This window comes from Eublepharis macularius, chromosome 11 (assembly GCF_028583425.1).
Source record: "Eublepharis macularius isolate TG4126 chromosome 11, MPM_Emac_v1.0, whole genome shotgun sequence".
NCBI lineage: Eukaryota > Metazoa > Chordata > Lepidosauria > Squamata > Eublepharidae > Eublepharis > Eublepharis macularius.
Window position 1 is genome coordinate 65130790 of NC_072800.1, and position 12718 is coordinate 65143507.

Genomic DNA, 12718 nt, shown 5'->3' on the forward strand with positions numbered 1-12718 from the left:
TTGGCAGCCAACTTGTATATCTATTACAATATTTACAGTGCAATCCTAAGAAGAATTACTCTGGTCTAAACCCATTGAAACCAATGGGCTTAGATTGGAGTAACTCTGTTTAGGATTGCACTGTTAGTATCCCAATCCCTGCTCCACTCTCCCACGCCCAAAGGGTGCAGAGCATATTATTTGGCAGAGTCATGAGCAAGCCACAGTCTGCTCAGCAGTTGAATTCATCTCAGATCCTCATAGGTGAGCTTTATCAGGTCCCCGCTTTGCACATTCCAACAGAATGAAGGTCGTGTATAAGTCACTTCAACGTGTTTTTACCACTTCACCAAGTTATTTTAAACTGGCTCTGAGCAAAAGTACAACTGCAAGGGACTCCCATGCCCTTATTCAAGCCTGAGCAGGGTCAAGATTCTCCTGCCTGAGAACACAGCAACATGCAGCTCAGAAACTGCAACATCAGATGATTTTGTCCTGTAGACAATGAAAACCACTCTTTCTCATAAAGCATGCTGTTGTCCAAGTTTGGAAAAGCAGCTTCTGTATTTCCGAACCACTCTCAGTGGCCTGGTTTGGCCAATATTCTCCCCTGCTCTCCCTCTTATCCACAGTGGTGACAAGGGCTGTGCCTTCCCATGCCATCATGTGGACATGTTTCCTGCTCTATAGCTCATAAGTGTGATGCTTAAATACTGTACATGCATAAATGTACTTAGATCTGAACTGTGTGACCTACCCCCTTTCTCCCCACAAATCCAAGAATCAACAATCTATGCCTATGCATTTTGGGTTTCATGCATGTACACCCTCTTGAAACATTACATCCACACATGGATGTCTGGTGACCTTGGAGGTAGGACAGACATGCTCTCACTCCACCACAATGTGTAGGAGAGAAATTGAAGCAGCGTGCTTGTAAGGACGATATATATCAAAGGAAATTATGTTTACCCTCATAACCAGGAGCAATATCATCCAAAATCTGGAGAAATGGTTAGCAGCTTTTCTTCAAAATTTTTATCAGAATGGTTCAACTTCAGTAATCACTAATCTTGAAACAAATTATGATTTCCCCCTCCATAGTAGTGGGAAATTGTTGTTCAATGGATTTTTACCAAAACTTGATGTCTAACAACTATATATTAACTTGCATGATGATTTTATATTTTTCAAAAATCAATAATTCAACAATTTCAAACTTTATCTACAAAGTCCACAACAGTGAACTAGTAGCAGATATACCATCAAGATTCACTTAAGCAATGTATATGTATGAGGAATTTCCCCCCTTGTACAGCTATAACGTATCTTGGGTGTTTTGCTGAACATTAACTAATTCACACTGTAAATCAGAAGCTTCTCAAATTACAGATGTTCCATCATAATAATTTCTTTCTACATGTACACTCATGCTAAATGAGCATTCCAAGCAGAATAAATTATCAAGGCGATAGTGTTGAAGAATACAAGTAGAATAACTAATTCCATTTTTGCATATAATTTTATTTGTTAGAATGAAAACAATACAAAAGCCTGAGATGAAAACTGTGTACCAATGCCTTTTCCCATTACTCACCAAACCAAAACTAACTGATAAGCTATGAACTTCCCTGAATTTTTATGAATAGCAATTTAAGTTTTCTTTTTGTTAAGTTTTCATGAATTGTAAAAATTAACATACAGTCACTACAATGTTACATTACACAAGTTCTTTGGAGAGGCAGTAGAACATTTTCTATACAATTGGTAATAAACGGAAGCTGTGAAAAGTCTGTTACAATCTCTTTTAAGCAAATGACCACATCATGAAGAAATACTGGACAGCTCATCTGATCAGAAACAGATTGACAAGGTTCATGCTTAAGATGCAAGGGGATATCTAACTAGAATGCAAACACCTATTATATTTTATACAAGTGCTACAGTTGGTATATGCATAAAAATACATGAAAATACAATTGTATCATATATTTAAACCTTTTATCAAGGCCTGCCATCTCTTAATTTCCTTCCGAAAAGTATGCTATTGGTTTTAAAACACCAACTGGGTTTTATTTTGTTATGGACTGAACTGATTTTGCACCTAATGCTTCTACTTCTGCATTACATTGACTCAGGGCTGATTCTTGTGGCAAGTGACAGGTGTGCAAACTGCTGGTGGTGCCCTTCCCATTAAGAACTCCATTCCTGTGCTTCAGTTTGCTTCTGCTGAGCTTTCTCTGGGATGAGCTCAGCTTGCATTTGGGCATGTGCTTGGCCGTGGCAGCCTTGTCCCAGTGTGTTCGTGCAACGGAAGTCAGCTTTGACTTTTCCCCATAGGAAACAATAGAAGGGCTAGGGGCACCTTCTTTGGGGACTCATAGAATTGGCCCCCAGGGTGAAATCTTCCTCAAACTGTGGGGTCTTTAGAGGACAGGAATACGTTCCCTGCAAAAATGGTGGCATTTGGCTGAAAAATGACCCCTCCTTGCAAAGAAAAGCAGGAACTGTTGTCTCTTTGCTGGTTTTGTTTGTTTGTTTTTTGCAGGGAAACAGCAAAGGAACAGCCCAGCTTGTGTTACCGAATTTTATCAAAGTAATTTGGTAAAACTGAGATCAGTATTCCAAACCTGATTCAGTATTCATTATTTTGATCCAGAATGCCCGTTATTATACCAAATCAGCTAAAATTCATTTTTTAAACTCCAAACACCAAACGGGACCCCTGACTTACCATCAGGATGAGTCAGTGCACAGAAATCTCATCACTGACTTTTCCAACATCCCCAGCTCCTCCTAGCTATGTTCAATCTTAATGGCATGAGGAAAGGAAAAGTATATTGTGCTCTAGAGGCTTTCATCCAGCCACCTCCTCATGTGCCACCTGTAGGCTAATGTTAACACGAGCAATGGCTGTAATGCTGTTCCAATATTTTTACAAGCTGGCTTTAATGCAAGTTTCTGTCATAGCCTCTGTGAATAGTGATTTAATATAAGTCCTTTGAGCTCTTCGTTTCCACAGCTTGCTGGGAATGAGGGGATATATGTCTATTAAAATAATAATAATAATAATTAATGAAAAAAATCATGTTTCTTGAGTAAGGTAATTAATTTATCTCTTACTGAGGGAACAAACCATATAAACAACGTTCACGACTGACTCACAGCTGTCCCTTTTTCCTCTCGGTCATCAGTGAAGTTAGACGAACTCCTGAAAGCTTATTTGCTGTTCTATCAGTCCTTACATTTCAGGGCTCCCAATTCAGTAACATTTCCTTGAACGAAACATGGTTATTCATGGAACTTGCCTTGTTTTACTTCAGTTTAAAACATATTCCCTGCCAATAGTACCTAAGCCAGCTGAAAAAGTAAAGAAACCTTGTGCATTGATAGGAATGAAATATTTTACCATGTGCTGTTTAGATTTACTGAATTAATTTATTAAAGCTCCTGGCTTCCACCCCCCCCCCATTGTCCCTTTTGGCCATTTAGCGGAGGAACCAAGTACAAATCAAGGGACAATATAATGGCTCCTTCTCATGGAAGTAAGTGGCAAACTGCCTAATGAACTCAATGGAGAATGTTCAAACAAGCAATGCTTTCAGAAACACACTCAATTCAAGTGCCTTCTCTCTTGTAAACACTTGGATATGAAACAATCCCTGTTCAGATTTCAATGACCTGTTGAAACTACCACAAATTTGGTGTTCCTAATTCAAAAATCAATATTAAAAGCAAAACATGCCATATAATGACAGGCTTTATTTAAAAGAGAGCCTAAAACAAGAAGTATTATGTTTTGCCATGCACTAATGTCACCTTGACTCTTTCCCCCTTCTCTCTTGCTGAGATTATTAATGGTTTTCCACATGATCTAGTTCAAAGGTTCAGAGTGGCCAATAAGACAATGATTTGCCCCACTGAGTTTTATAGGATAAAGCCATTTACCACATATTTTCTTTGGCTTCACCTGTGGATTTAGCTACATATCAGTTGAAACCCTTGTCCAGTTAATGCAGGGCTTCTGCTTTCAAGGAAGCCAAGCGACACAATTTCAGGCAGTTTCATTTATAACTAAATAGGATAATAAACTTCTTTTGCTTCCCTCAAAAATGGTTTGGGGTGTTTTTTTTTGCATGTTACACATTAAACCATGAATGCCTGCCATTCTAAACTATGGTTTTAAGTCATTACTGTAGCTAACAGTAAATTGGTTAGTTTGTGCCAATTGCTAAGCAGAAAACCCAGGCCAGCCTAAAGAGATGGTAGAAATTTCTACATACTCAGGGGACTCAATATAATATAACAGATGAGTATAAATAATAAACAAAAATATTATTTTGTACATTAAGTAAAAGAAAAAGTCCCCACCTCAAAAATAGCTTGATGAGGACTGCACATGCTTCAAGACTCAGAATATTGACAACAGTTAAGAGAATGAGGAAGTGGGGGGAGAATTTACTTCTTTGAACCCTGGAACCTTGGAAGGGGAACTTGGAACCTTTGGAAGGAGACAACTGGGTGTAGGAAAGGGGGGATTTCGAAATAATCCCCCTTCCCCCGCTTAGGATTGCTTCCTGCCAATCACCACTGCTGCTGGAGGAAAATAAAAATGCTGCTGGTCTCTGTGCCAATACATCACTTCCAAATACAACCTAGAAGTGACAATGGGTAAGTAGCACTAGAAATGGGTAGGCGCTAGGAATCCAGCGATTCCCAGAGCCAGTCACTATCACTTCTGGGTACAACCCTACCCTTGCTGCCCCTCATTATCCCCCAAAGCCACCCACAGAGAAGGCAGGTTTTCTGCTTTCTGGGAGGGATTCTTCAGAAATGCTGGAAATTCTGTATTTTAAATTTCCAACTGAAACCCCCTTCAAAAGAACTCATATGGAATGTTTAAAGCACTGGAAAGGAGAAAAAATAAAGGAAGATGTGGAAACTGCTCTGCTCAGACTTTGAACTGGTGGTATCCCAGAAGTGGAAATTTGGGAGCAGGATTTCCCAATAATTTATCCTTATAATTGCAAATCCCATTTTATTTACATCTAAATGTGAAGGATTACAGTTATGCATTTACCCTTTTACTTTTTATTCCTTCCCTTCCTTCTTGGTTTTTTATTTTTCCGGTTTTCAGACTGTGAATTTACTGACAAAGGCATAATATTCCCCATTTGATGATAATAACAAACACAGGGGTAGTGGGATTGAAATTCAGATTACCTTTCTCCTTAAGGAGTATGTAGCAGAAATGAACGCACCTAGGCTGTTAGAGAAATTAGGAATGGAGGGAAATAGTATCACTAGGGGGAGGGTAGGATGAAACATAACAGCAACCAGTAAACAGAGCAAAAGAGTCAACTTCTTCTTTCTGATAACATTTATGCAGCTCACAAAATGCCACAAACCATGACAATAATTTCTAAAATGAGAGCTTTTTCCAACCTGAAAACCGGTTTTTGTGAGGCGTTTCAGTTATAGTGAGAAGAAAGTATATGGCGAGAGGTACTCTGTTTAATACTGCTTCACATGTTGTATTACAAAATGTCCTAGTCTACACAGGCTCAAATTACCGTATTACCTGAAAGGAAGATTAGGTCCCCCCCCCCCCACATGTGTTATCAGGGAAAAAAGGGGTCCATCTTAAATTCACATAGATGTTACAATTATGCATAATAATAAAAAACTTTTCATGTACAACTTTTTAAAAGGTGAAATCATCTTGCATTCTGGGCCATCTTCCTGTCAGGTAAATATGGGCAAGTCCTCACTCAGGAAACTAGAGGAGGGGAGTTATTGGCATCCACGTTCTACTGATTTTAAAAGTAAGTTAGAACCACAAGCATTAAGAAAAACAAATCACAGTTTTGTATCCTCCCTCTCCCAACCTTTAGAAGTAAAATCTTACCTCAGAACAAAAATAAAGATCTCTTACCAGGCAATCTTATAGGTTTCCATGGTGCAGAGTTTGGCACATAAGCATGTTTAGTTGCAGTAACTATAAGCTGACTGCCCAGCTTATACTGAAACTTGATGAAGGCAGTGCCATCTGCTCCTGAGGTTCCAGAGGCAATAGGAATCTGGTTGGTAAAAATCTCAATAAAGGCTTCGGTGACTGGCTGATGTGTGCTGGCATCGCTTACGTGGACCTTCAGCGTCACTTCTGCAATGAAAACACCACAGCAATTAATTTTGAGGTAATCTTTGCAGTTTCCCATTTACATAAACAGAGGCTTCAACGCAACAAACATGCTATGAGTCCTTATTTCACCTGTAATGTTCCTAGTGGAAGAGGAGGTGCATCAAGGCAGTAGAGGAGGAGGAAACTCCCCAAGGAATCACCACTAAGTACCTGTTTCATTTTAGCCATCTACTGTACTTCAGATGGCAGAACGTCACAGATCAGGGTCTCCAACAACGACCTGAGAGAAAACCTAGGTTCATATGGGTGAAAGGCTGACCTTAAGAAGTCCTAATATCCACTACTTGAGTTACAACAGAGGTAACCAAAGTAGCTCAGGTAATTAAAAAATGGGCTTCCAGTAAAAGGAAAATCCACCTGGAAACCACTGCAAAAGTTCATCAAAACTGTATTATCCAAAATGTGTGAAAGCAACCTTGGTGATAACATCTGTCAGGTGGCCACTCACTAACCATCATCTTTCTCATCTATCCGTTGGCATTGTTTTTCACAGAGGGATTGCAGTAAGACTATGAAGTTGCCAGCCATCGATACCCTGCGTACTTCCACCCTGCTAGAGAGATTATTCCACAGTTTGATAAGGACATTATGTGTTTTCCTTAAGTTGTATGTTAAAGCCCAAACATTTTGCAACCCATTCCATAAGCCCCAAATAAGGACACAGAGAGGCACGCACATGCTTGAGTATTAGGACCCAGGATTGATTGACTGGGCACGTGGCAATGAGCAGGACATAAACAAGATTAGAAAAGGCAAGACAAAGTTCAAAAGGCAGGAATGTGGTGTGACCTGAGAAGCAGTGATAGGAAGGCACTGTGTGTCTCAGACCAAGCAGCTGAACACAATCCAAAAAAGTTTCAGGGAATCATCCGCCTGCACTGATACTTCCCATTCTTGCTTCCATTTTACTTACAAGGATAAAAGCAATCCTCTTTTTGAAGAAATAATGTGGGACTCTACTTAGGGAAAAAATCACAACAGTAACTGTGGAGGCTGCATCCATTGCATTAACAGCACAATCATATCTGTCTGGAATACAAGAGGTCAGTACAAATTTGGCAAGCTAGAAGTACATAGAATCAGTTTCTAACATAAGCGTAACAGCAACATCCACATCTCAGATTTTTGCCTGTGCAGACGAGCTCTTATAAAAGAAAGACATTTTGCCCCACAGGAGTTATAAGAGATAATAGCCTGAGGACCTCCTCTTTTTGAAGCAACTGAATTTGAAGTGTAATCCTAAACTTACTTATAACCTTCCAAGCCTTAAATGTATTTAGAAGGATGCAGCCCTGTTTCCGATGGCACAGCTTGTGAGCTATAGCTGGTACCAACAAAAAGTCATCCATTATTTGAGATATCTAAAAATCCTATCCAGATCTTTCTATGCAAGTCATCCCATTCCCAAACTGCTTTTTAAAACTTTCCCCCTCACTATAAAGAGAGGTTTTTAAAAGCAGGTTGGAATGCCAAAGGTATAAATTGCTTGCCATGTGTACATGCTATTGTTTTAGCAGCTACTGTGCTCCCCCAGACATAATACTGCTTTATAAAAGGGGGTGGGGAGGAGGAGGAGTTTAAAAAGCAGCCGGCCAAAAATGTCGCCAAGAGTCCCAGAAAACCTTCAGTGTGCATATCGATACTGTGCCTATACATTTCTAAATTACAACCACTGTAAGTTACTGAACACTTCTTTTCTAATGCACAAAACAGTGTCGTTTTAAATAAGTTGTTTATATATATCTTCCAGGTGCTCAATATGCATTCCTATTTGAAACTCCTGCATAGTTGAGTTTGTATTATATAACTTTGTCCTTGCTAAAATGTTAATGCTGAATTTCCACCGTCAGCCACGATCCAACATTCATCCTAAGAACAAGTACTCACTGTCCTGATCTTTGAGCCTCCTACACACACAGCATTTTCCAATAATACCACCATAGCAACAGCGTATGATTAACTATCCACATCCTGGTGCTTTAAGTGACAGAAACGTTTTCACCGTGAAGCCAACTCAATTTGCTATGCACCATACCCATGATCTTCTCATCAGGGGTGCTCACAGCACCAACCTAATCCACTTGTCACTCCTTTCTCAAACACATCTGGGATATTTATTGGGTTCCCAAATCGTTTAAAGAATAGCCAAGTATCATACACACCAGGAGCTTTTCACAGGCTGCTAGACATTCTATCTATTGTAGCATATTAAGCAGTAAAATACCAAACCGTCTTGTGTAGTGAGGTTGATTCGACTGGTGACGCTATTTAAAATCCAAGATTCAACTCTCTTTTCAGCCCCAAGTGACTGCTCTCTGGCAGCTTGAAGGACTGAATGGTAAATGGCACTCAATAAAATTCCCCTTCTGAGGCCAACTTCTTCTCTCCTTTCAGTCAGGCACTGGCCTCCACTAAAGCCTCTGAGGCCAGAGGTGAGTGACAGCAAGGTTATCCTATTTAGGCTCAGAGTTCTACTTTCTGTCTTTTAACCCTAGACAATTCCCCATGACAGCTTCTGGGTTGAAGGAAGGGAACAAACTCATGCACACCCTTTGGTCACTGTTACAACTCTTCTGGTTATCACAAAAGTAGTATCTTTCTCAAACCGAAAGTTTCTCTGGATTTGGGTCCATGGAGCCAACTCTGGAGATATCAGACACTGGGACACACAAAGATACACCAGTCCACAGATTTGACATTAAACTGTCCAAAGCAGAGAACTGGTGGTTGTCAGTAGAAGTGGAGAAATACTATCAGCATGCACTTTGGTCTGCTATGCAGTGCGACTTATTTTTGGACTTTGAGCTAGTGGAAGCAGTGATGTTACCACTATCTAGAGAGAATGATAAGAAGTCAGTCATCTGAATGGAGCTCCTACCTTATTGTACCCTTTCTTCATCCTTTCAGACAGACCATTCTGTAACTCTCACTTTTTTTGTTCAAAATCTGTGTAATTTTGTTCATCACTTGTTTGATCTATTGGTATATTCTGCCTTCAGAGTTATTTCCCTTTACACATGTAAAAGGTTTAAGAATTTGTTCTTCAGAACAGTCTTTTTTATAACCATAATGTTCAACTTCCCTTCCTTACTGCCTCGCTCTCCTTTTCCTGCATGCCTCATTATTCTTTGCTACACTTCTCCTAAATTGATAGTCAAGTCAAAGGAAAGCAAATGCCACATCTTGCAATGTAACTATCTTGTTCTCAGATCTAAGAACTTGTATCTCATGCAGTTTTTAAAATGAAAATGAAAGCTCATTTTGCCACTTGTACAATACAAACCATGAGGCATGTCTTCTTTGATTTAGCACAGTCCCTCTTCCATATATGCAGCTTTTCAATTTGACAGGAATTGCTGAGACACCGAATATGTCAACTGAAGAATTTAATGCATTACGTTTATATATACATCTCTCAAGCCATGATTATGGGGGTGAGGGATACCAATAGATGGATCCAAACAGTGTCACATGTATTAGCAAGTAATAACTACAGCTCCTGTATAAGTAGAATTGCAAGAAAGAGACTGTAGTAGCCACTTGTACCACACTATGTCAAATTTATTCAATCTTCAATTGTCTTCCCACTGCACAATTAATTGTGCAATCAATTGCGGGGCACTATAACATATAAGGAAGAAAGCATTAGGTGTTGTACAAGATTTGGAACTGTGCTAATCTTGTTTATGTTTCTACTTGCACATCGTTGGATTTTAGGCTTTGGGTCGCAGGTCCACTGGGATCGGAATGGTCTCTCAGTACTGGGGGTCCAGGCTAAAAATGATGGTAGGTGGTAGAAACTGTTTGAAGGGATGGTATCAGAATCAAGGAGATGAATCAGTCAAAAGTGGCAGAGACTAAGGCAGGCATATTTATTTATTTTATACACTGAAGTTTCAGGAAAGTGGGTGGTGAAGATCCAGTGAGTTCCAGGACATAATTTCAAGATTCTGAAAAACGGTAGAAGCACTACACAGTTGCCCATAGTGGATACCAGCAATTCCAGTCATTTGTGGGGGTGTAAAGTGCCATCAAGTTCCAGCCTGCTTATGGCAACCTCATAGGGTTTCCAACAAGACAAAAAACGTCAGAGGTGGTTTGCCATTGCTGCCTCTGTGTAGCAACCCCGGACTTCCTTGGGAATCTCTCATCCAAGTACAAGCCAAGGCCAACTCTGCTTAAGCTTCCAAGATCTAATGATACTGAACTAGCTGAAGAGATGTAAGAGAGCATATCTGGCATAGGGTAAGCTTTGCTGATCAATAACTGATGTGCAATCCAGTGACTCAAACTGTGAGACAGTCATCGGTCTTGCCTCACACCCACCCAGCCCATGCTTCAATAAGTGGCTCAGGAGTCACCTGTTGCTCTGAGACAGTTCAACCATGGCTCTTGACCCAACACAGGTGGCCACATAAATCATGGTTCCCAGGGTTCTTCTAATCATGCTCACATACTAGGTAGTCTTTGCCTTTTGCAGCCTCTTGGGCATCACTGACAGCATGCGGAAAGAGAACAATCATTTGAAGTGGCATGGTAGGTTGTAGGAGACAGAAGGAGGAGACTGTTGAAAGGCTTGGATGGTTTGGGTGACAGCAGGCCCAACCAAAGAGACACAAAGACAAGCCCTGGCCAGAGAGAAAAATGAGATGGCACGGAGAAGTCAGAGTTCAGTCCTGCATGGCCCCTTTATGGGTGCCTTAGGGGACCCGGTAGGGGTTAGGGCCAGGTTATGGGGCCATTCTCCTCCCTCTTCTACTGTACCAAAATACTGTAGGCCTCATCTACAGAAAGGGGTGGAGAAGCATTATTCTGCCTCATATGGTCTTCTACCTTTCACAAGGCATTAGACCAGGAAGAGAGGGGAATTAAACTGCACCTCTCAAAATTCCCACTCCTGATGTAATTATTTTGATTTGCAATAGCTCTCCAGGGTCTAAAGCAAAGAAACAACTACCCCAGCACGCCCGCCTCAAAGAACAAATTCTTAGAACACTACCACCTTAGAGACTGAGCTTGGCCTTCTGTATGCAAAGAACATGCTCTACCACCAATCAACAACTCCTTTACTACCCTCCAAGTTGCCCAGTGAACCATGGTTCCATGACAATTGTGCAGTGGTGATGCTTTGGCAGCTGTAATATAATCTAGCCAGGGTTGAGTTCTGTAAAAAACAATCCAATCTCCCACCAGGGCGGTCAGGGGACCTGGTAACCCTATTTATGTTTCATATTTTTGTGTTCTCTCTCTCTTGCAAGGAGCCCCCCCAGAATGACGTCTGCCCAGGGAAAAATACTGCTCAAGGTTTTAAAGTTTGGGAGAACACTAGAACATACAGAGCTTATGTACATTTGCTCCAATCTAAGGGAGGCAATCTGTGCCCAGAACTGCATTTCTGTGGCGTCAACCTACTTTTCTTCATCTGGACCCATGCAAACATAAGGATGTTGGCATGCTCTGCACGCATTCATTACATGATAGGATTGAGAAGCCTGAATGCAGACTCCTTAACTTTCCACTGCAAGTGTTTCTTATATTTCAACCATGCTTTCCTGCCAAAACTTGGCTCCCAAAGCAGCATAAAATCACTACAAACATAAATTAAAATACAAATATAAAACTGGCTATGTGGGAAGTGTGTGTCTCACTTCTCGGGAAGGTCTGGATCCAAGCATAATGGAAGGATGATGGGCTGTTGCCTCTTCTTCTGGCTTATGAACAGCAACTGGCAACTGGGAAGAAAGGAGCTCTCAGCTGGAGCTGCACTTAGGCATGATGGATTGATAGTGCCAGTCATCAGGGGGTGTATACAGAAATACAGGGGAGGCCTGCAAGGACTTGTGTGGGGCAGCTCATTTCCCATCCCCTGCTATTTCCTCTTTCCCTTTCCTGAAAGCCCCACAGCCTGTCCTCTTTTTCTGCTTCCTTCTTTCCTTCCTACCCACCAGCCGATCTATTTTTATTTGCCTTTCTTCAGCTTTCCCTTGTTCCCTCCCCCTACTAGGCTCTCTCTGGGAAAACACTGCACTGAGCCTGCTGCCGAGCTGGGCCAGGACCAGTTGCGCAGTGTTGGCTGCCTGGCTGGGTCCAGTTGTACCTTGGGGAACCAGCAAAGATTTGTATAAGGTACCTCATTTTCCTCTGTTTCCTCTTCCCCATATTATTCTTTCTTTTGCTCCTCCTGGCCACCCCATCACTTTTCCGTGTCCTTCTCTCTTTCCCACCCACCAAGCAACCTACCTTTTATCAGCTCCTTCTTCAGATATATTTATTATTTATTTCCTGTTTTTATACCCTGCTGTTATCCACAATGGGGATCCAGCGTAGCTTATATCATTCTCCTCTCCTCCATTTTATCCTCACAACAACCATGTGAGGTAGATTAGGCTGAGTGTGTGCGACTGGCTCAGTAGCAGGGATTTGAACCTGGTTCTCTCAGATCTTAATCTTAAACTTTAACCACCACATCACATTGGCTTTCACGGGGCTGCTGATGTTAAACAGTAGCAAGCAGCCAGGCCTGGGTGAGTCATGCAT

General features: G+C 41.1%; 1 protein-coding gene across 2 annotated transcripts in view; it reads right to left on the reverse strand.

Annotated features, from left to right (window-relative positions):
- Positions 1 to 12718, reverse strand: part of FAM171A1 (family with sequence similarity 171 member A1) — an 84545-nt gene that overhangs the window by 44578 nt on the left and 27249 nt on the right. For both annotated transcript variants that reach the window (XM_054990735.1, XM_054990734.1), the window contains exon 2: positions 5915 to 6142. In XM_054990735.1, the coding sequence (XP_054846710.1) occupies positions 5915 to 6142 (228 nt within the window). The remainder of the gene's footprint in view (positions 1 to 5914; positions 6143 to 12718) is intronic.